This window comes from Gadus chalcogrammus, chromosome 11, assembly GCF_026213295.1.
Source record: "Gadus chalcogrammus isolate NIFS_2021 chromosome 11, NIFS_Gcha_1.0, whole genome shotgun sequence".
In the NCBI taxonomy this organism is placed as follows: Eukaryota; Metazoa; Chordata; class Actinopteri; order Gadiformes; family Gadidae; genus Gadus; species Gadus chalcogrammus.
The window spans coordinates 14,069,396-14,095,194 of NC_079422.1; the positions used below are offsets into that span (position 1 = coordinate 14,069,396).

At 44.9% G+C, this 25,799-nt stretch overlaps 1 protein-coding gene across 1 annotated transcript in view; it reads right to left on the minus strand.

Moving 5' to 3' along the window:
- The window catches only part of me1 (malic enzyme 1, NADP(+)-dependent, cytosolic), a 60,179-nt gene that overhangs the window by 21,076 nt on the left and 13,304 nt on the right, over positions 1 to 25,799 (minus strand). The window contains exons 2-5 of the mRNA XM_056601773.1: positions 17,734 to 17,867; positions 14,672 to 14,821; positions 2,662 to 2,737; positions 1,045 to 1,206 (exon numbers count right to left, since the gene is read on the minus strand). Of these exons, the coding sequence (XP_056457748.1) occupies positions 1,045 to 1,206; positions 2,662 to 2,737; positions 14,672 to 14,821; positions 17,734 to 17,867 (522 nt within the window). The remainder of the gene's footprint in view (positions 1 to 1,044; positions 1,207 to 2,661; positions 2,738 to 14,671; positions 14,822 to 17,733; positions 17,868 to 25,799) is intronic.

Here is a 25,799-nt window from a genome sequence, read left to right on the forward strand (position 1 = left end):
CCAGACGGCTCCTTGGACTACTAGCTCCTCTGTTAGGTCATCTGACAACAGGAGAGGTTGTTTAGGAAAACAGACCGCCGCCACGCTGAAGAGAGCCGGTGCCTCAGCAACATTTATTTGGGGATTTCCACCACACCCTAGGCCAGAGCTCGGATGACATTGAGGAGCACAATATGCCTTATATTACTAGTCCCCATATTCCCCACATACATTGTATCTGTGGCAGTGTGTGTGTGTGTCTGTCACACAAAGGTTGTGCAGCTATTAATAGATAGATATTAAGCATACACAACAGAGACCCAATAGATATTGAGTAGAACCAATAGGGAAACAATAGATATTTAGCAGGCAGTGGTCAGAAGACTGAGAAATGCAATCCGATCTGGCAGGTTGCACTACCTCCCCACTCCTGTTGAAATGTTTGCAGAATGTAAATGGAATTCGTTGCGTTACTCCTGATGATAAGTTTGCAGGATCTAAACTCTTCCCAAAACTCCCCTGTTCAACCTTTCCTACTGCCAGTGACCCCCCCCTCTTGTTCGTCTGCTCGTCTCCTTGCGTAATATTTGATTATGTTTTTTTCGATTTCTATGTTAAATTAAATGTGTTATTATCATTAAAAGGTGCCAATTTCTTTTTGTTTCATTTGAAATTCTCTGCACTTCTAATATTATAATATATTTTGTGGCACTTGTTTAATTTTTGCTTCTAGAAATAAAGTAATTGAAGTGTGGAGGTACCTTTTTTAGGCAACACACAGCATGAAATTTGGCCCATGACTGAAAACCGCTGCAACTCTTTAGCCTCCTTGTACATGGGCAAAGCATTAAATAACCTGCCAGTTTTGACTGACCTGCCACACCTGTATAGGCAGGATCACTGGGCATTTTGGCATCTGCAAGTGTCTTCCCTGCAAAGAATTTCTACTTTCTCTTTTTGGGGGGTTTATCCTCTTTATTTTAAAGTTTTGAAGGATACTTTCTGATTTAAGAAATGTTCAATAGATTTCCCCCAAAAGGCTGCTGGTGCGGTAGTCGTGCCTACCTCGTTGTCTGTGCCCACGTCCAGCATGACCGGCAGGCACTGCATGGGTGGCATGCCCCCACAGGCCGTGTAGAGAGCCAGCTTCCCCACCGGGATACCCATGCCGTAGCAGCCCAGGTCCCCCAGCCCCAGGATCCTCTCTCCGTCCGTCACGCACACGGCCTGTGAACAATCCCATCCGTCAATATCACCGTTCTCTCTTTCAACAACAACTGTTTGTTTTGCATACTGATTGAATGATATACTCAACAGAACACAACAGATGGGACGCTTTGCCCACAATGACCTACTCAATGTGGTGCTAAAACCTGTAAACATGTGCTTCTGTATTCCATTCGCTTGGGAGAGCATCCCGCATTTTTGGCACCCTTTCCCTGCTGCCCAACCTTGGAAAACATTTCCAAGGTTGACGCTTTCCGCTCTCCCGGCGATGTATTCACAATAACAGCAAAGATGTTGTTCCTCTGAGGGTTTTCAGTGAGTAAAAGCAATCAATTGTGCCACACTTTATATTGTTAGCAGACGGCATTGGTTCATAGTGTTCCGCCCCAACACCAGCAGGCTTATTCTTGTGATTAGTGACGCAGATGATGAATAGGCCAACCTTTTTTTAACGAGATCATTAGCGTGGCAATTTCAACATCTGTTCAGATTCCATTGGTTTGTTTGTTTGTTTCCACTCAAAGCACATTAGGCCGAGTCAGTGTATGGATGGAATAATAACATAATAACGGTATAGTGCAACACTTGCATGTCGATAATTACAGTGAAGCGACCCACAGTGACCGTATACCGCAACAACATCTGACCCTGGTCACCCTGTCTTTCGCCCTCCTGTTTTTGTCTGGGGTTGAAATGCCATCGTGTGTAGGTCATATTAGCCTGAGTCTCTGATAAGACTTTATTTCCAGATTAAGTGGGGAGCGGAGAGCACCGAGACAGCGCCGGGGTAAATGCCTACCTGTTGACAGCAGTTAGCAGGTGGCTCACGCTGCAGGTATGCCCGGCATGTCAGGTGTACCCGCAGCGAGGCTCAGCTGCATGCCATGAAAAAATGTACACCTTCGGGACTCATCATAGGGTTAATACTTATACATACTGATAATACAGCCAGCTCTGTGGAACGCCCGACTCCTGGTGCATAAGGGTCTTACCTAACATTAATGCCGGATGAATGTTTGTGTTGCTCTGCCATAAGCGTCTGGCTGCCCTCCCGATCAGACAGATTTCGGGCAGACCTGGTCCAGGTCAGGGTGATTACAACCGTTTATTTAATATGGGGCGGGTTGATAATATGACGGAGGAATGCTCCAATCGGAGCGATATTGAGGCATTTTCATGAACTACCAAGATGGCTGAAGACGTATGTCACACGTTTCGCTGCTCCGATTGGTTGTTAGTCTATCAAATTGCGCCCAGAGGCATTTCGGTCCCATCATCCATATTCAGTTCCCCCCCCCACCCAGCTATGGGTTAGAACCAAGATGGCCGCTAGGTGAATAAGGCCCGTACCATGTTGTTGCTGGAGCTATGTCTTGGGTCATCGGCTGGAACGTGAGCGAGTTGAAACCCAGTCGAGTTGCGGCTGTTAACGTGCACGCGGTGAGGTTTGCTTACCCGGATGTCTTTCTCTGGCCAGCTCTGGAGCACGTTGGCGATGTGGCCGCGGTCATGAATAGTGATGAACAGGCCCCTATGGAAACAAAACCAAGATCGCTTTGGTGAAGGGTCCCCCATTTTATTAAACACAAACCTGGTATTTTCACAAAAGCCACCTTGAATCAAACATTCAAAAGCTTTCATTGAATACTTTGAAGTTTGTTTACTTGTATGCTACCTTTCTGCATCGCCCCTTTTCTCAATCAACAAAAGCAATTGAAATAACAGTTGGGCGTGCATTTTGGACATCAAGGCTGGACATAAGGCCTACCTATAAGAATCAATGAGTGTCCCCCAAATTCTCAAAAAAACAGGTGGAGGTGCCCTTAACTGTAGGATGAAAGAGGGAAGCATGTGTGGGAGGTCTGACACTACCCACCAAACCCATCTGGTGACTGGGCCCCATGGCGACATGTCGACAACATAAACAGCACCTTTGTACAAGTAACAGCTTTTAAGGTGCATCTACTGAGCCATTCGCGGGCTATGCTGGTGGTGAAAAAAAAAACTTCAAATACACATTTGAAAAGAGGCTGGTATGTAGAAAGAATAGATAAATACAACGGGAAAAATAGAGACGCCTTAGATTAGACTTTTCCCGTCAGATCCGAAAAATAGACATCAAACACTTTATTGTTGTTTACTTTAATTTATTGAATTGAAGGAATTGAATAGGCCTGAGCTCCAGAAAAACAATTATTTTATATGCGTTAGGGCAGCCTTTCTTGATCCACACACAGGATGTGTACCCAGATCTTCCAGCGGGCTTCACATTGTTGTTGACCAAAAATCGAAAGCAATCAATTACAGGGTTATGAGTGATTCTGATGGAAATGGAGGTGCTGGAGCTGAAGGATCGGCTGGTGACCCAACAACCTGATGGTCAGGAAATGTCTCTTTGAGGAAGATCAATGCAGATCTTGTTATCCCTCTATTCATCATGCCAAAATATACAAGAAGCAACATTTTTACTCGTCGTTACTCCTTGCGAAGCAACATTTATTGGGGCCATCAGGAGAACTGCCATCGGGGGAACCATTTATCTTTTTACCCTTGACAGCCCAGAGGAAAATGGGGAGGCAAAGCAGAGATGATAAGAGGATGGGAGGAGGGGGTTTGGAATGTCAGTGACACATTCCAGTGTTTGCGTCATGAAAAACCCTAAAGTGCATATAGACACACACACTGTTAACAATGTCTAATATTGTAATCATCTGGTCTAATATGCCAGCAGGGAAGATCCTTAAATACATGTATCTGTGAATGCATCATTACTGTGGCTACTCTGTCCTCTATACTGGACAAGCTTGAACAATAAATCATTGTATAAAGTCTGAAAAACATCAGGGCCCTTTCTTATGCTGGGTTCACACTACAGGATAATTAGCCAGATTTGGTCAATTCCGGCCAGCAAAGCCCTAATTTCTTAATGGTTCTCCCGATTTTCTTGCCAGATTACCCTGTGGTGTGGAGTATGTTAAGAGTGTCCTTTAAAGATCTAAGCCCTCTGTTGGGGAAACAGTGGCAACTGTGTGAGTGCTCAAACGTGGGAATGCCGGCAACCTTGCAAAGCCATGTAGCAGCCAGCCAGGGGCCAGAGCAACACCCAGCACTGTGACCCAAGAACCGCTTCCTGGCCAAACAAAGACACTTGGGCCCCGAGTGCTGACCCATGTCTATGGCGGGGGGAGGAGTGGCCCTCAACCCACAACACAGTCTCACACCCCGCCAAACCAGCGCCGGGCATGGAAACCTCTCAGGCCCTGTTTGCAAGATGCAAGATCACAAATGACGTTTGCTGACAGAATGGGCACAGATTACCCAAACGGTGACGGGGGGACTGTGGAAATATCTGCAAAAAAGTGTCGTAAATCTAGGTAAGCGAGATTAAGAAACCCCTCAGGGAAGATATTTTGACAAATCCCCAAAGGTGCTGCAGTGTTGTCTGTTGGCTGTCCGTCATAATGCAGCATAATGAACAGATTTAGAAAAATGTGTATCGCTGGAAATACAGATTGGCCTGTTTTCTGCCCATTACCAAAGGGAATAGTTATGAAATGGAACCCTACAGTGAAAAAAACATTACACATCAAATTGGTGAGCACTGGCAACATGGGAGCCAGTATAGAAAATAATTTCGTAAGGCTGTTCCCTGTTTCAGGAATTCATACAATTCAATCCAAGCCCACAACTATAAATTGTGAAAGCAGATATTTCCCACAGAACATTCTGGGTGATATTTTAATTTTCAATCTAATTGGAAGTAGTGAGAGAGTAACTTCCCACGTCCAGAATAAACCGGGACCTCTCCAGCAACCATCAGCCACCTGCCCCACACAGTCATCTTTCCCCAACAGCTGTTCCCGCCACACTAATTATTTCCATTAAGCTGGAAACTGCCCACCAATGTCCTAATACTGGACATCCAGCCAGGTCGCCCAGAGAAAGCACTCACAGCCCTGCGTCTGTTGGACGGGTAACATGATGTAACTCCACACCAATAGTGTAGATAGAGACATGTAGCACCCTGACTTTGATCCTATCCGATGCTGCTGTCATTGCTTTGGCCAATTGTATGCTTGGACAATGTCATGGATCCTGTTTGAGTTTGAGCTGGACAAAAGTATGTTTTTGAGTGAGTGAGAGGGTTAGCAGGCTCCGACATGCAATTCAGATTTCTGTACACACAGCAAAAGAATGGAAAAGAATGTTCCGATGCTGTCACCACAGAAACAATAAACAATTAAACTGCACAGTTCTTTTGATTTTAGTTCAGTCTGAGGCTTCATACTGTAATTGGAAAAAGCACAAATGTAATCCGAGAAATCACCACCCTTTGTCCAAAAAAGTTTACTAAAAAGAAGATGGGATAGGTCATTTTCCATGTTGAGCTCTTTGACTTTGTAGGAGCTTTACTCCAACATTAACACAGTGGATTCCCAGACCAGTCTGAAATAACATTTTATTACAGCTAGGCCATTCGACAATTGAACACACCAGAAGGAAGAGGGGAGAGAAAATAAATGTCAGACAGTTCCGAGAAAACGTATCTTAAACTATAACACATTCTGCAAATTGGTATCTGATCTAGGTCAGTGACGATGGTGCTGCACCTCTCTGAAAGAGACTTATCTTACAGAGCATCTCCAAAGAAGAACAACTCACACTACTGACATAGTGTGCTAATGTACCATTGGCCACTGATGAAAAGTGAACTTTTCTTAAGACACTTCTGTTTGATGGAACATGAACAGAGAAACAAAAGGGTGCAAAGGGTGCACCGTCCCGTCGACATACAACGTTCTATACATTCAAAACCATTATTTTCAATGAGAGCCCTCACATCACGATAGAACCAACTATAATAAGAGAAATCTATAAATGTATGTATCACTGTCCTCGATTTCTTTACTGTCCTCGATTACTAACTGTATTTGATATTTTTTCCAATACAGAGATCCAGCAAACCATCTAAACACATTACCCACCCGTCACACCACACACACACACACACACACACACACACACACACACACACACACACACACACACACACACACACACACACACACACACACACACACACACACACACACACACACACAAAAAGGATCTGCAAAGAATCTCCTCTTGGGCCGGATGCGGTGGCTGACCGGCCGCGCAGAAGGACTGACGGCACGGTATTTCAGACGTGAGGTTAGGGGACTCACATTTCTCCCCAGCGTCTCGGAGTGCCTGAGTGCAACTTAATAATATAATGGCCTCAGCAGAGCATAGTTAAAGTCTGCCTAATATGCCAATGCAGACCAACTCTCCCCCTGTGAAGGGCTGTGTGCACAGTTAAAGACGGAAAGAAAGAGGCCTGTAAATCGTTGCTCTGCTTGCCAATCGAGACAAGTTAAAGGGCGGGATGCTGTTATTACGGGCTTCCGCTATCACCCCGCTAAGATTTTACAAACTGGAGGTAAAACTAATAAGCAACACCCCAATGCTCTTTGCACCTCTTCTGAGACAGATCCAGGAGGTTTGGCTTCCAGGCCATTTCTTTTACGGACCAGGGGACATTTAATAGTGCAGCTGTTGCAACACATTCAGGGTAAACTATGCCTAAAGTAAGTAAAACTAAGTTCGATTGTTAAAGTGAACCCAACGTGGGTGAGAGAGAGAGACAGAACGGGTCAGTCCTCATAACAGAGCTCAAAATGGAGACACCCAATCAAATGCTATTCAAGAACTTAAAAATAGCTAATTACAAGGCAACTGTACTGCAACATAATCAAGAAAAGGTCACAGAGGGGATGGGGGCCTAATGGAAAGTGGGAAACAAAACATAGGAGAAAAGAAACCACATATTTATTTATTTCCAAATCTGTGAGAGCAGAAGGACCCACAGCTGTTTCCACATCAGAATACTGAGCAAACAATCTGCAGTAAAAATGAAATGCAAATATAACAATCCCATTGCATTGCAAATGGGAGCGAACAGACGTATGATGGATAGATCAGCCTTGAAGCTGATCTACCATCATATAATCAGGGTGGGCACTGGCTGTAGCAGCTTATCACACAGCTTGGGGTAAAATATGGGTCCTTTCAAGGATACGAACCAAGGCACTTTGAGAATGCAATGCATTGGGGTTCCTCCTCTGCTTCAATTCAGAGGAAGACAATAGAGAATTGAGAAAGGAAATACAGGCATCCAGGACTGCATGTGGATGCCCACATGCTTTCTGGGCAAACCTTACTTAAAACAAGGAAAAATCCCCATTGCCTGAGAGATTCCTGTTGAAGAAATTAAGCCCGGCTGAACCTGGGGAACTAGATGAGAATCAGCCGTGTTGAGTTTTCCATTCACTTGCTCCTTCTCCTCCACCCCACACACACACACACACACACACACACACACACACACACACACACACACACACACACACACACACACACACACACACACACACACACACACACACACACACACACACACACACACACACACACACACACACACACACACACACACAGTTAGGCAAAATTAGGTTTTTGTGTGGGCTGCTGAGTCACATTTAATGTCACATTCCTAGAAGAGGGGTTTATTCAGGGACTTTGGGGCTTGCGTGCCAGCCGTTGTGCCAGGACTGACTGCAGAAAGGTTTATTGGTGAAGGTTGTTTAATTTTAGCAACCATGGTGGTGATGGGCCGGTAAAGGGCAGGAATAGGAAAAAAATGCTATTAGCAGTAAATAAATAAATAAAATAGTCACTCATATCAGAAAGACAATGGAAAGCTGTTTTCCCATCAAATTAATATCAAATAATAATTTTACAGAAACAATGGTTTGGGGCTCAAAAGTCTCAGTAGCTCATGTTATGAAAGCGGATTCAATGATTTGCGGTTGTCTGGGAAGATTGTATGGAAGATACTGCTAGGTCTGATTTAAAACAGAAGGGTAAAATTGAATTTTTCCTTTTGAACATTTGGCAAAACATTTGCACTCATCGATAATGACTCATCATGCCTCATTTTCCATTCAAGAATTATTTTATGAATTCCATACTCCATAGGCTTACTGATTAACAAATTGAGCGCTATGGCATTAGGTATAGCTAGGCTATACCTTTCAGTCAAAGCAATAGAATCTAAGATTGAGTAGAAGGACTTTAAACTCATTGATATAGTATCACATCAATATAATCAATCTAGGATAATCAGTTGGGGTATGTCACTGACTGTAAACAGAAACCAGAATATTAGGAAAACAAATAGTATGCATAAATATACAGGGATATGTAAAAGATAACCAATTTCTTTTAACATAATCCATTTCAACCTATAGCAATGGGAAGCCAATTAACATTGCAAAATACCCATCACTGGTGTCACTTTTATGTCACAGCTACTTCATGCAACCCAAATAATAAATTGTGGAATAGAGAGACTGATTAGTTTCAACGTTTCTTTCCATACAATTTATTTCACCCAGAAAAATGTGCACTGACAAATATATCACCATGGGTGGTCATATTCAACCCCAAGTCCACAGAATTGATGCCTGTGGACTCAATCGTTCTCGGTGTCTATTAAACAGTGTACTTAACAACTTCATAAAACCTGACCTTTGACCTCTATAGCATCCTTGGCTAACTGAAAAAGAGATCAGACTAAGCTTAATATAATACATTTTTTAAGAACTTCTATTCCCATGGAGCAGTTTAGAATTAACTTGAACTCTTAAGAACAAATGTAAAAGCAGTTTGTGTGTTGTAAAACATCGAGGAGGTTCTAATTATAACACAGGTCTGATCCAGGGACTTACTCAGTTCACTCTGTGTTCCCATAGTTTATAGGGACCTTGGGAGGTGAGGTCATGTTAACCTGTTCAATTTATAGTCCATTTGAAATAAGGTTTTGGCTGTTGTGGTTTTCCACCATCAAGTACGAGTCATTGGCGTGTTTACATTGAGAAAACTTTAAACCCTGTCATAAAACCTGCACAGGAACTTACATGGACAGGTCGAGCAGGGTGCAGGGAGATGGCCCGCCTCCAGGCCCGCTGAAACCCATTTCCAACAGCCCTGCCAGCCATGAAACCAACTATGGGTTGACTGACGAGAAATGCATTAAATAGGTTTTGATCAAATAAACAACTGCATTGTTGACACTGTCCCAATAAAAGAGCATTGTAAATCAACGTCAGGGTTAGTGTTGCTGGGAAGGTCTCACGTAAACAGTGCTGCTCTCTCTGCATAGTGTGTGTGAATTGTGGCGAGTGTGGGGTATTGAGTCTGACCGTAGCATTTGATAAATGTCTAAATTGTTTGTAGTGTTTCAGAAAGGTCCACAAATTGAATTGGTTGCTCTTGAGTCAATACAATTCCAGTCAGGATTGAATGTCAAAACCAAGAAATTTGGTTTTCAACCTCTTTTGTGCAAGCCATTGGACGGAGATCAATGCTACCTGGAAGGAGGTAAGAATATGCCAAGTGCTAAGCATGGATATCAAATATATCTTATTAGTTAATGATTACAGAAATATTGTCATATCTCCAAAGGTGTTTATCTAAGGGCCGATTATAGTGGTTGCATCTGGTGGCCTCAGTGTTATCAGTAGTGAGGAGGGCCCCGCAGAGGTTTGGAATCTGAATTGCGTCACTTCGCAGTATATCAATAAGAGCAATGAGTTCAGATCTTGACTATCTTCAGTTCACACAGACAGGCTAAACGACGCACAATCATACAACCATAGACCCAAACATAAAACATTAACCGCTCCTGAGCAGACTGTGAAATCATCTCCATGACAGTGGAGGCTAGTCACAGAAGAGTTTTTGCAGACCTGTGGAGGAATTTACTTTCTGTCACGAGGCCGGTGCTAAGTATTGGTAATAGAATAAAAAGTTTTACCGGAAAAAGCCTAGCCAGTCCAGTAAATCTATGGACAGTTGGATTGTGTGACTGTCTGTCTTTCAGCTCGCATTATCCTCACTACATAGGTCAAACTTCTCATAACAACCATGGCTTCTAAACTTCCCTCTACCACTACCACCACTGTTCTCTGTAAAGGTGTCATGGAAGCAAGACCTCAGACGGAATGGAGAGCAACAGGCACATTTGTAAAGAGCCACTTAGATGTTGTATTTTAAACAACAGATTCGGCAGGGACAACATTAAACCGTTGAAGCACAAATTAAACACAAAGCCAGAAATTGCAAGTTACTGGGGTGAGTTTTTCCACCAATTTTCATGGTTGGGAAACAATACTTCATTCAACATGTTTCCAAAGCCTGGCATGACAAAATGGACTAGTCACTCATACCAAATACTTCCACATAACAAATTTCATGTAAAAAAATCACTGCTAACAGCTGCACACTTCATAGTAGTACATTGAATAAAAAAAATGTTTTCAATTGTTTTTACTGATTATGAGATCAATCAGATTTGGTTTCATACACACAGCAAATTACTTTTGAATCTGGAAATGTGTCTTAGAATGTTTATTTCGGATTGTTAAGTATAATCCAGCTGTTTAAATTCATTGCCCTTTTCAGTTTTATCGATACGGAGTGAGGAGCTGCGTGGTGCTCAAAACAGGTCCTCTGTAATCATAATGAAGCGCTTATCTCAGACACTTGCCTCCATGTAGGCTTGAGCCTGATTACTCTGCGTTAACAACCCTATTGTTAAGCTTATTATCAGCAAGGCCACACTTGACTCCACACGCCACTATCAAAGTGCCCATGCACTTTGGTAGTGATCTACCTTTCGTTAGATATTAATAATGGCCTGCATCTCACCAACAGAAGGTTAGATGATCCGCATGGCTATCAATAGATGTTTACAATGACCTGAATCTCCTCTGGCCCTCAATAGAAGGCAAAATCGTCTGCATGGCTGATAAGGCAAAATCATGTTTTTCTTTGTTTAAAGTGTGTCTTATATGATCGTGAATAGGTTAGTTAATGCCATTTACCTTAAAAAAGTTTCTCCTATTCTTTCTACTGTGCTCCGAACTCAGGTCCCGTCGTGCATTTCATATACAACATTGCTCAAAGCCTCCTCAAGAAAGTGTACAAGCTTAAAAGAAAGTATCACAAAGTTGCTTTGGGCAGTAGCCATCTGGATAACACCGCCCCCTCCTTCCTTGAACTCTCAGCCCAAAACACTTAATTTTTTCTTCATAGTATTCACAGGGGTTTACTTACACATTTTCACATTCTTGCGATTTTACCTGATAGTAGCCATTACCAGCAGCTGATCTGTAGCGCTGCCGTTAAGCGATACAAAGGCACGATGGAAATAAATAAAATAATTTATAAATTAAGAATGAAAAAAACAATTAGATTTTGAATTGAATTGAATTTGGATCTGTGCCGCTAAGCAACTGTGTTCAAATAGCCTGTCCCAGGCTACCCTGATTTCTCTAGCTAGCCTATACTTGTATCTGGTTGTCTTGGGAACTTGGTTGGCAAGCAACTAGAGGTTAGGCATCTTCCCAAAGGATCTGACTGCGGGCATTAGACTAGGACATTGAGAATCAAACCCAGCACCTTTCAGAAGCCTGTCAAATCCCCTACCCCACCAATCTATCCTGCAGCTATAATAATGACACTCAAATTGATTCAAGATGCGACCACTCGGAAGCTGTGACCGGCCACAATGTATAAGTTATAACCTATTCAGTACCTTGCATCACAATGGTGTACTAACCAATGCCTCCAAGGGAACAGAGACCCCATTTATGCTCAGAACAGACATTGACACACAACATAATTTGTGCAATGAAGTCAAAATGACTTAGGTAAGTATTTTTGACTGTGTAAACCCATTAGCCCCTAAACCAATTAAAAGCAATACCCATGTCCACTAATCGCATGACGATATGAATGTATTTCTTTCACAGATTCAATTTTCCTTGTAACCCTGCCTCGCGCCCATCGGGATCAGTGAATCAAGCATCTTTTAACGCTTAATGACACTTGAACTTTTTCCTTGGAGCCTGGCATTTGAGTGTTTAGTCTGCAAGGGACAGATGAAAGCGTGCAGTAGTCAGGTTCACCAGAAAGAGGGTGTCTCGCACACAAAGCGTCCTTTATACCCACGAGCCAGCGATTAGAGTGGTCTGATCTGAGAAGTAAGACCTCTGTTCTCTGGTGTATGCGTGCGTGTGCGCATACGTGCACGCATGTATGCATGCACTCAAACACAGCTGGTCCAACATACAATATCAATGGAGGAACATTTGAATTTTCTCTTCTTTTCCCAATACCATGACAGTACGGCAGCCACGTTATTGCTCAGTTGTCAGAAGATAAGTGTTTTGAACCCATTCAAAGTATCTGCAGGAAAGGTTTTAGTGTACGGCTGACATCATCTCAAGCTAGCCACATATACCAATTCCCCCTCAGCCCTAATGATTTATAGTGTGTATTATTAGATTGCAACATTTCTGGAAAACAATTAGGAGGACATGGCCAGCATTTTTACCAGTAAATTAAAGATGGACAACCTTATTAAATAATGCACATGACATGAACATTTGAAGCACACTTAGTAATTATGCCTACATTTAAATTGATTCATGGATGAAACTAAGATACATGAACCCTGTCTTGATACGAGCAATCCCTCCTCTTATTATGAATGCTCAAGAACCACATGTTACGACCAACTCTCCCATCACTCCAAGGGCTTTCAAGCTGTGCCAGATCAGATTTGTTCATACATCTGCTAACTCTACACACAGGTTATCACAATCAGAGCATCTGAACATTCTTTTTTTTTTTATCACATCCTGAATGATTTCCCAGCCTTATCCGGTCTTCAGGAGTTGGAACCTCATCAATTCTTGTAGTGGTTATAAAAATCGGAAGGAAATAGGTCCCTTTTACATGGGTAGTGTCTCCACATCAACCATGCAAACAAACACTATTCAAATTACTGAAACTAAACTTGTGTTCACAGCAAGATTTACACTCAGAGTAAATATAAATATTTGTTTGTCTCTTGTTTGTCCCCATTAACGTTATTGATTCTGTAGTGTTATATATAGGCTGGCTATCCTCTTTGCCTTAATGTACTGTACCCCCGCATCCCAATTTGTCTCTGTAGCATATCTTCATGCATATTGTCTTTATATGTGTGAGGTATTCTCGGTCTCCCATTGAATGAAGTTGTCTGCACTTCTGACAGTCCTATCCTCTCGCCTGCCTCCCCCACACTCATGCCAGCATTCCTTCTCCTTGTTAGTGCTTCCCTCTCTGTTCATGGAAGCGTTCTCTTGTCCATCAGGAGGCTTAGGAGAGGCTGTCAGATGTAGGAATGTACAGCCTGTTTGAAATTTTATGTAAAGGAAAAGGGCTACACATAATAAAATACTAAAATAATATCAGCTTGTCTTTTTTTAATGAGGCTCAAAGAGCTTTGACAATTTTTTCAGGGAAAAGATCAACATTGAAATGAGTGGAGACACTTAACCGAGCCCTTGAGACTGATGAACTACTACCCTTGCTAATAGTCCATATGTATACGATTTCTACACAGGGTAGTAAAGGGGCGAACGGTTGTCACTAACCAACAAATCAACTTTCACTCCTCCTCCGTCTCTTTCCACAGGGCCCCCGCATGAGAAGAGTACTGCGTATTGGCTCCGAACCGGCCGCTGGAGCCAGCGAGGCCTGTGTTGTTTTCTCGCTGGTGTGCTGTTCACCGAGCCCCCTAGATGCCTGATACCCAGAGTCCTAACCTTCCAGCCCACGCACCCTGGCAGTGGCTGCTGGCGTGCTGCTCTTCAAGCCGAGGGGGGAGAATAAAACCATTCCTCCGCCCGGGAGCATCGGTTAGGGAATACACTCAGAAGAATATTTTCCACGTGGCTCTGAGAAGGTTGGGAGGAGGAAAAAAGCTGGGTTGTCCGCTAACATTTGGTTGCATGACCGGGGATGGATATGGTGGCCTGGTTATTTACCTGTATCCAAGTTACGCATTCAAAATACACAGTCGTGATCCAGCATTGTCTGTTTTATATGAATAAGTTAAGACTGTAGAGACTTGTGTGGTGTGCTTGATTTCTTAACTGCTTATCAACGGCTGCCTGATCCAATTTGTTTTACACCACCCATAAGTTGCCTTTTGTATGTGAATACAGTTACATTGGGACTCTGCAGGCTTCTGGGCAGTGAGTCATTCAGCAGGTATTTCAGTGCACTGACAGCGGAACATGAGCATGCCGATGACAGACGGTTGACTAGGGTGGTCTGCCTTCCCTCCATTGCAGTTAACTAACACTTCTAGTCAAGTGCATACAATCAGAGGAATAGGGTCACATCACATGTGAGTAAGTGTGCGCGCGCGTGCGTGCGTGCGTGCGTGCGTGCGTGCGTGCGTGTGTGTGTGTGTGTGTGTGTGTGTGTGTGTGTGTGCGTGCGTGCGTGCGTGTGTGTGTGCATGCGTGCGTGCGTTGTTCCTCACCTAGGTCTCCGGAATGTCAGGCCGTAGAGCTGGCAGGCCAGGCCCACAGTGGGTGTGTACACGATAGGCATGTACTTCTCGATGTCAGACGTGAGCACCCTGTAGAAGAGTTTCTCGTTGCGATCCTGGAGCCCCATCAGAAACACGTATCTAGGAGAACAGAACATGACGACAGGGAAGGGGATCACACCGTAATGTTAATCTCCAACATTCCAGTACAAAATCTGGAGACCGAGGGTTTCATCAAACACAGATGCATACGCGTGTGACCTTGAAGAGGCCTGTCATGTCATAGTAGGATTGCTGGATCAGAAGTTCGGCTGTAACATAGTAGGACTTCTGGGTGAATGGTTCTGCCCTGCAATAGTAGGACAGCTGGATCAGAAGTTCTGCTGTAACATAGTAGGGCTGCTGCCTCTGGCCCAACATGGGCAGCAGAACTATGCTAGAATGGGGGCATCTTTATCACAGAACTTTCACTCAAGGCCTGAGAACAAGAAGCCTCTTGTGGTAAGAAAAAACATACTAAGCCTTTCTGCTATTGGCCAGTGTGAAGCAGCCATGCTGTACATGCTACTGACAGCAGTTCTTTGATGACAACCCCCCCCCACACACACATACACAGGTACGCACACATTCATCTTGTTCCAGGCGTTCTATCATGAAACCTCAAACAGGGTGCTCCTAACATGGGTTTACTGCTGAGATAGAGGGAGTGAAGTTCAGTTACAAGGGGTTTAGTGCTGAGATAGAGGGTGGGACGTTCAGTTACATGGGTTTAGCGCTGAGAAAGAGGGGGGGACTTCCGATTGAGGGATATCCGTCTCCTTCACTTGTTTCGGCTATTGCTCCTTCAATTTCTACGTAAAAGAAACTCCATGTTCCTTCTCCTTGTCTTTGCTTTTGTCCTTCTCGTCCTGTTCTTGTTCTTCTCACTCCGGGGACTGTGTACTGGCATGCACAGCTCATAGGGAAGAAAGAGAAACTTAATTGTGTTGCAGTAGACCGGGAAAACAATTCATGACACTCGCTGTCATGAAGTTAGCGGGGCCAATGAGCCAATGAGCGGTGGGGTTGACCTATTGTGGATCTTATTGTTGGCGAGCATGCAAGTGTGTCCAAGCCCCTAGAGAAGTCCTTCAGCTTCCTAGGTTTAGTAACTGTAGAAGGAGCTTGTCCCGCCCAGGAGACAGGAACATATGGCATTTAAACGTGGACACGGGATCGATGTTTCCTTAGCAACTCTGGCCTGCCCTTTGTAGGTATTCCACTGATGCTGCCAGAAGAAATCTCAATCAATTAAGTGGAACGCACCACGGGAACCGGCTTTTCCACACTCATTCTTAACTTGTGTGAACGCAACCATTTTTCCAAGAGGGGATTGTGAATTCCGGGGTTTCCCATATTACCATATTCCCCGATGCAATGTTTTTGTTGGCCTAACCTCGCAAATAAACGTTTCCTCCGGTCGACAAAACGTTCATTGTACACACTTAGCCCACTCTTTCATTCCAGTCAATTATCGTTTCAACTTGAAAGGATTGCGAGCTTGTTTGAAATCTTCTTAAAAAAAGGGCTTGAGAAATGCCTTGGGGCTGCTTCGTTTTCCTTTTCTTTAATTCCCAAGACGGTTGGTATTTTGGAAAGGAGCGATGCATAACATTCAGTGAGCCTGAGATCTGGCCATTAGGCCAAGTGACAACAAAATACCAAAAAAGGGCTGGGGGAAAACAGATTGCATGCAAACACGGCCTGGGTTGAGAAACAGCAGACAAATATCCGTCTTTAGTCCTGCTGGACCAAAGCCTGCAGCTGGAAGGCACTCAGCATCAAGCAGACAGATCGCCAAAGTGACATGGATAGGGCATGGGAATGGCCACATAGAGCTTGTAATAGCTTTTGAATTGTACCAACAGGCTGTGTTTTCGCTGTGCCACGGTCAAATGGAGAAAAAGTAATAGGGTTCGGAAAAGGTGGGAGGCTGAACGGAACATTGTGATATGACATCCACTTCACACAACTGTCTCGATGCGATGAGTCACAAATGAAGGGCTGCTTGAAGTCACATTATGTTCGGTAAGGAATGCTTTAGGGCTAATAATTCAAATCAACAATACTAGGAACACATCAACCCTGTGAACCCAAGCATATACGTATTTCTCACAGAAATCTTTTATAGGTGAAAATTGGTCAAAGAAATACTAAAGGATGCATTGGGGTGAAATAATCTCTGTATTATAACTCTATATTACCATAGGGACACCGCTCAGTGAAATAATTGAAATGCAAGCGATTCAATTGACACTTTGACGTGGTCTCTCTGGAGGATCTAACAGCGCTACAGGAGGCAGGAGGAGTGCAGGGAGGAGATGGAGAAGACAAGGAGAAGAAAAGCAGAGCAGAGATTTGTTCAGTAAACAGTAAGGTGTTTGGGGACGGATGTAAATCTCGCCTGTAATCCCTACCTCTCCTCCTGTTGAAGTCTTCCAGATGCGACTCTTTGGAACCGATATTGACGAGTGAAACAACACACTGACATTGGGCTGATACAAACTGCAGACTCATGATATGCTGGTTTGACTTCCCATGTATTTTCAAGACCGAGAAAGACAAGATAAACACTGAGAAGGCATCATGAGACCTTCAGAAACCCCGCAAGGAGCTGAAATTGGAGAGAACTATAGCTAATCAAAAACAGAAAACTCTTACAATAGAGAAGAAACAAAGCATGGATTACGCTGTGTGTCTGCATAGCTCAGTGTGAATTTGTGTGTGTAGCTCAGTGGGTGTGTATGCGTGTGTGTCTGCGTAGCTCAGTGTGTGTGTGTCTGTGTGGTGGCGTAGCTCAGTGTACGTATGTGTGTGTGTGACTGCGTAAGTCAGTTTGTGTGTGTGTGTGTGTGTGTGTGTGTGTGTGTGTGTGTGCGCGTGTGTGTGTGTGTCTGCGTAGCTCAGTGTGTGTGTGTGTGTGTGTGTGTTTGTAACTTAGCTTAGCTTAGCTCAGCGAATGTGTGTGTGCATCCACATGCATCCACGTGTGCCGAAAGGAACCCTCCACTCACCTGTCCAGGTCGTCCTTCTTCATGTCATAGTTGCGTTGCACCTGGAGCAGCTGGATGTCCTGGTTGATGAAGCAGGGAGGCAGCAGGCCATGGATCCCCAGCTGCTGGCGCTCCTCCAGGGAGAAGGCCATGCCCTGAACACAAGAAGGAGGGATGATGAACGCCAGGGACATTTAAGAAGAAAGATATTTTTTCGCTTCAATGGTATGATTGGTTTTAGACCAATTCAATTGCGTCCAGTGGCATGTGGTCTGCGCCCGGTGATGATGGCCCTTGGAAATCGAAAATGAACAAAGCGGTTCCAGAATAATTGCAGTTTGCAATTTGTTTGCCGATGCTAGGCTATTTGAACACCAACAAAAAAACAGATTTGGACTAACAAACACAGGATATGCAATGGCCGTTTCAAATTGTTTCCTTTTGAATCATTTACTGTAACTAACACTCGGTCACACTGGATACAAAAATTGACTTGCCAGAGTGGAAAAAGCTACTGGCCAAGCACTGTGTTAATATTTCAGCATTGACTGGTGGCAGGTGTTCATTTTGGACCCGACACACATCACACTTCGTTAGTCTTCATTTGTCACCAGAGATGGACCCGCTTGTAATTTATATACAATACTGTATGTGTTTAAACTGCTTTCAAAGCATGGCAGGAAGGAGAGCCATGCAAGGTGACTGATAGATTGGTGATTCCTCAACTGTATTACCGGTATATTGATCACAATGGAATGTCAAGAGATCTGTTTGTGTGCAGACAGGTCTCTTACAGAAGTCATTCTTTGCATACATTATAGCTACAACTATGGAAATTATAAGTGCTCCATTATATGAGTGACCATTATAATAATACCATTATTCACAATATGATATTGGGAAGGTTTTGCAACATTTGTGCCATGGGGGAAACATTTGACGCATGCCGTCCGTAATGAGTCAAGTCAGTCAGCGGTGACTGTGCCACGACATGACACCCACTGGAGAGCTAATGAAAGGACACTGTGTGCGTCGGAGAATTGTCCATCATCTCATCCTCTTCGGCCTGCGGGCATTCACAGCCGCTGGCTAAAACTCTTCTCTGGAAAAACTATGTTTGACCTTTGAACAACGGAACAATTTGGAAAATCTCCATCCATCCATTCTGTTTGAGCATTCCAGAAAGATGAGAGGAGCAGCACTGTCCAAACGTGTCCTGTGTTCTGCTGCGTTGTGTTTGCTCTGACAGAGGGGCTCCTTTCCCCGGATTAACCCTGCCAGACAACCTGTCTTCAGCGAGGCCCCCCCCCTTCCCCCCGCGGGACGTCCGCACACATGCACACACACAGGCGGGCACCCACGTATGCACACACGTGCACACACACACGTGCGCAAACACACGACACACACGCCTCTTTTTACCCACTTCGCTGATCACAGCAGAGCAGGTGAGAAGCATGGATTTTATCGCGTTCCCCATGGTGACCTTCTGATGAAGACGATGGCTCGTTAAATGTCAGGGTGGCCACCCTAAAATACATGGGTTGTGTGACCCTGTGTGCTCCAATGGAGGAGATGACACACAGCAGACAGAGAGACACAGATACAGGGAAAGAGAGTGGTTTAAAAAAAATACAAGCAAATGCCTGGGAAACACGGCACAGCATCCAGCAGACTCAATGGCGAATCGGTCATTCTAAAAATATAAACTTGTTTGAGAAGACCCCAACATCCCCCAAATCTCGCTCAGTGGTCTATGAGGTCATCTGGGCTAGGTGTCATCTCTGGTCTCCGTGAAAGAGCGTCACGCTCAGCCTGCCCGGCTACCGTTCTGTTCCCCGGACTGGCGACTGGGGAAGTCACAGCGCCAATCAGAGAGCCCGGAGACCGCTAAGCGACCACCGGGCTCTGGAAGTCCGCCACGCTGGCTTGGCCCGGGCAAACCACAATTGAAACCCGGTATACACGGAACCAGCACTTTTGCTGTATCTGGTTGCTCTAAAGAGGCTTTTGAGGTTGCTATGAAATGTGCTTGATCACACATAAGGCAGAGGAAAATAGGTTTGAGGAAAACAGAAAAACATACAACATGCAGCCATGCACAATTGTCTTGATGTCCAACCAACAGAGACTGCCGTAACCACATTACACTTTAAATTCCTTTCTGCTTACTTCCATGTAAGTGAACTAAAGAAGCAGGGTTATAAAGTCACCTCAAGCGATGAGGTTACTTAATGATCTGTTGGGTTATGGAAGAAACTCAATTGAATCAATATGAAGTTTATTGGAACATTCTTGTTTTTCTTTTCAAGCATCCACAGGAGGCTTTGGCAATATGCTAGGTCCAAACATTCATTTCTTAGGTTTCATTTTAATTTCTATTTTCAACAGTGTACCAAGTGCCACTCTAGGGTATCATGCCAAGATGCCGTATCACTCCCAACAGGGGGGGCCTCAGCAAAGAAGACACTGAAGGCCCTAGATGAACATCCCTGACAATGTGTTGCAAGGTAGTTTTCAGTGTACGTCAATACAGTCCGCGTCAAATGACACAGGGAACCAAACACGAATCACCATGACCTTTCATTTCATTCGATGGACAAAACTATTTAAGCAAGAGTGGGAGCTATATTCAAAAATCAATGACTGGATTCTCGAGTCCACTTTGGTGCCTGTCGCAGTCTGTACTTAAGTGCATCTCAAATAGACACAGCACTTGGAATTACTACCTCTAAATATAACCTCAACGTTTTCAAGAGAGTTGGTGGTTGCCATCAGGCATCTCTCAACAAGTGTTGGCCTAGAGGTTTGGGACACGCTTAGGCCATCATAGTCCAATACACAGTGTCCCACTCCCAACGCTAACCAATGGACATATTAGAGAGAAGAGTGCACAGAAATTAAAGGAGCCCTTTTAAACACATGAAGTTGGCCCCGGTTTTAATAAGGGCCTGTGAAATGACACCACACACGTGCAGCACTACTCTTTCATTAACTGACATACATTTAGTTAATCTAAATCCATGTCCGCTTGCTGCTTTCTGTTATTTCAGGAATAAAGCTACATCTAGCAATGCAACACACAGTACGTGCCCCCACACAAACACACACACACACACACACACACACACACACACACACACACACACACACACACACACACACACACACACACACACACACACACACACACAAACACAAAAAACATTTGTAAAAACCCAACCTCAGCGCATTTGAACAAACATGCATACAAACACGCACAAACAAGAATCAGGCATCACATCAGTGTAAAAACACAATGAGCCGGTTGTTCTGCCAGGGGTGAGCCTTTGTACTTCAGGGGGCCTGTGCAAAGTTAATGAAAGGGACCGTGAACTGAAAGGTTACCTAGGCCTCATTAACAATCATTACCAACAGTGCAACGTCGGCCCTCAAAGGCTGCCAGTGTCAGAAGTGTAACAGAGGGCAGCCGTAGAGCCTTTCCTAAGAGCGACCGATAAACCGCCCCCCACAATAGAGCAACAGGGTTTGTGAGGACAGAGGGAAAACCCGGTTCACTAAAAAATTACTTTCTAATTGAAGACATGCACAGTTAACCAAGGGTAAGGCCCTGGCCTTCGGGGTTGGGGGTTGGAGGTGGTGATGGAAGAGAGATTAACACAATATGGCCCACACACTTGGCAGGGACACCGTGGGAACGATCTTGTTTGACGTTATATAGTGTGTCCACCTTCGACTGGGTCACTCGGCTCATAGCTGCCAAAATTTTTTAAGTCCATAGCCCAGATACTATGACGCTCTGTTTGTCTTTTTGGTCAATCTATTTGTCAATCAGGCTGACTCCATAAACACGCAGGGAGAGAAAGCTGTGAATGCTTTGGGTCATATGGGGTGGTGGATATGGGCCAGCAGGCCTGGGTGCAGTTGACATGCAAGAGTTTTATTGGGGTGTTGCACACTAAATGTAATAGGCCTTACATTAAATGACAATAAAAAACAATACAAGCATGAAACTTTAGTTTTCTTCTGTGTTCGAACACACACACACACACACACACACACACACACACACACACACACACACACACACACACACACACACACACACACACACACACACACACACACACACACACACACACACACACACACACACACACACACACACACACACACACACACACAGTGAGCAAGGGTTGGGCTTCACACTGTTCTCCAATGGGTTGAGCTGGGCTGAGCTGGGCTTGTCCGACCTGGGCTGGGCCTACCAGGCTAATTAAACAGCAGAACTTTTCCAAATGCTCGGGACCACATCAGAAAGGCCTGCCCCCTGTGCCAACACGTGTGCGTTGCCGCGGCGACATGTTCCAGAAGCCGTGGTTACCGACCAAACCTGTAATCTGCCCACTGGCCTGTGCTGCCCGGGTAACTCTAACCACTGCCTTGCCCATATCTCCCGCCACACTCACACACACACACACACACACACACACACACACACACACACACACACACACACACACACACACACACACACACACACACACACACACACACACACACACACACACACACACACACACACACACACACACACACACACACACAAAAAACTAAAAATCAAAGAAGACAACAAACGCTGAGGGTAATAGGTAATTAGCTCAACGGATGGTTCAACATGAGGAAGATCGAAGGTAGGCATTTTAATAAGTCACATTTTCTTTGCTCCGGCAAGTTGAGCATTTATGTTCAAACCTTTTGGTCTTGAGATACAGAAACTTCACCACTCCACAGCCTTGACCTTGTAATCTACATCAGTCATGACCATAGGGAGGAATGTCTAAACAGTTGGCTATCGAAGGGCAAGGCCGACAGAGGCTGTAAAGACAGCGACGCCACACCCTTGGCCAAAATGAAGGCTTATCCATCCTTGAAATGTTTACTACAAGGGGTGTGCCCCTTACATGTGTGTTTGTGTTCGTCATATTTCAATTAAAATGTGTAACAACTCACAACTGAATAACGCTGACTAACCAAAACAAATATACATGGAATCGGATCAAAGAAATTCCCTTGTTGCGATATCTCGGAAACTGAAGACTTTGATATTGTGGTAGTAGCGGCTTCATTAGAGGGAGGGCAGAGCCTTCTGCATAGGGAGACATGTTCCTTTTCTCTGGATCCCACACACAATAGATGCTAGAGCAGAGCTGGCGCTTCAAACTCAAGTGCATGACATTGGCCTCAGGCATTGATGTGTGTGGCCTTAGGTAGATATTCAGGGAGGCCTTTATGAAATGCCAGAAGGACCTATTTTCAAGAGAAAATGCGTCACAGGGCGAGGAGCTCTCCACAGATTGTCCGTCTTTTAAAAGCTTGAGGAAATTGAGGTATTATAAGATATTTTCAAATGTGCAATTTCAGGTCATTTTTCTGGCACACTATTTCGCTAAATAACATGCTTCTAAACGGTAGTAAGCCAGGACTTGCAACTGAGAAGACGAAAACTTATAATTCTATATACTTTTATCCACCCTGCGGAAATGCCAAAGTGTTGGAGGTGTATCCCACTGGCGGTATCACTAACCCCCCTGCACCTTTGATGTTTTTTAAGAGTCTATGAGCGAATGAATGAATGAACCTCAACTTCAAATTAAAAGCGCTGGAGTTGTCTGAGTGGTCTGAGAGGTGGGGACTGTGTGTGAGAAAGGCATGGGTGCAGCTGTGATGTCAGCAGGCAGAAACCCTCCAGCATCCAGCTGACCAAATACTCTGGAGTGGAGGAATGATATGGTCCGTTCTCTCCCCAAACCCCTGCCATCCATGACATCCACGTTCACGGCCCTAATGAATGCCATGTGTTGCACTCAAACTGCAGCTCTAGATCATTTTAACAAGATTGCTGATTCAAGTCAGCATTAGCTATCTGCACTGGTCTGCAAATATTGCCATTTTAACAACAGACGTCTCCCAAAGAGGAAAGTGACAAATAAAATGATGTTTTTAATTTCAGAGCCTTGCACTGCATGTGTGTTCGAGGCGTTTAGTGCGATTTCGGCAGGGAGCTAAAAGAGGCGAAGGTCGGTGAAGCCAGAGTCAGCAGAAAGTGAATTAGAAGCTTGCTATCATCTTCATGATGAGTGGTCTGGTCTTGCCTGGTCTGGCAGACCACTCTGGGGGAAGCTCTGGCCAACAGCTGGGGGAGAGACTGACTCACAGAGCCCTCTGCTCCATTGTTTATAAACACACAAACGCACACAAACGCACACACATACGTCCCCTTTTCTTCTTCCCACTCACTCATACACACAGCCCACCCCCCCTCTCCCCCTTCTCGCTCCCTCACTCTCTCTCACACACACACAACAAACATTTAATACAAACCAAAATATCTCTCACCAGTCCAAGCAATCCGACCAGAGAAAAGGCAGTTGAGAGTCTATTCCATTGCGACAGTCCATAATAATCTTGTTAGCATTCAGGGCAGGGTGGTTCGATCGCCATCCAACTGTTTTATCAATAGCAGAATGTGAGTCTAGACCCTGAGAAAACAGTGGTGCTGCAGCTGTACTGAATGTGTGCGCGTTAATGTGTGTGTGTGTGTGTGTGTGTGTGAGCGTGCATGTGTGATTGTAAATTCCTTGGGAGGTTTTGAATGCATGTGTGCAAGTTTCACTTCATTTGTTCGACTCATGCTCATGAATTGCGTTAAACCTGCGAGAGTTATTGGCCGGGGTGGCCTGCTGTCTTTCAGTTGATTGCGGTGAAACCGGCAGAGACAGCCAGTATCGCCAGCCCTTGTGAAGAAGAATAGGCAGCAGCCGGCCCGGCCCTGAGCCTGACCCAGTTATATAATGGCAAAACCACAGCACCACAAAGAACCACACTACAGCCAGACACACCACTGCCACGTAGTGCAGGACATGCAGGAGTGCATGGGTGGTGGGGGGGAAATTCACTGGTGAAAAGTGAAATACTGTATGAATAAACTTGGGGCTCGGTGTATCAGAGTGTTGGGCTCAATGGGAACCTTCCAGTATCCTGCTTTCATTTGTGATCCCATCCACACCTTTCCACAAGGATCTCTCAGCACTGCAGTGTTTTGAATGTCAGAGTGTGTGATGAACGACAGACACGGATTCTGAATACCCCCAGGCTCAATGAGACGAGTGCCTGGCTGCTGAACTTGTCAACCCTTTCCCGAGACAATTGGGGGAACTAATCCCTGTTCTACCGGCCGCGGGGGAGAGAGGGGGAGAGCTGCAGGGGGGCTGGTGGTGGTCTCAAAGTAAGAATGACAAGCGGAGATGGGGGTCCGTGCGTACATGCCTCCCCCAATACCTATTATTCACTTGAATGGCAACTACTTTATCATATAAGCCTACAGGGTGAAAAAAAACACACAAAAAAAGCTGAGGATCAGGACAGTTGTGTGATCTATAGCCGGTGCTGGGTCGACCTCGTAGTCCTGAGTGACTGGCCGGATCAGGGAGTGTTGCAGAGCAGGGATAGCTATGACCTGCTCTCCGCCCTACATTAGCTGGGCGGGGACAACCGCCAGTTCCAGGCTACTAGATCACAGTGTATGGGGCCCACAAGACTGGAAGGCTTGCATAGCCTCCTTTGGGTCGGAGTAATTAGAAACACGAAAACCTTCTGCTGCTTCCTGGCGGCAGTGAAGTGAGAGGCGACATTAAAGAAGGGATTTAATAACATGTGTTTGGCGAGTGTGTGCGTATCACAGAGAGAGAGCGCGAGAGACGGAGAGAGCAAGGATCACCCGTAAAGAGGCCGAGCGAGAGAAGGAAATGAGACAGTAGGAACGAGACAGACAAATAGTGGAAATGGATTAGAAGGAGGTGATCGAGGTGTCACCCCCTCCCTCGGGGCCACCTACCTCAGCAGAGGAGACGCCCTGACCACCCGTCCTCATGGAACGTCCTGGAGGCAAAGCAACCAACACATACTCCCTCACTCACACATCAAGAGCCCGGATATGTTGGAAAACGAAATTGGTGTGTTCACACAAAGAAAATGGCCAGTGTGTGTCCCAAATTGCGACACAAAGTGAGCCCAAAGAGTGCTCG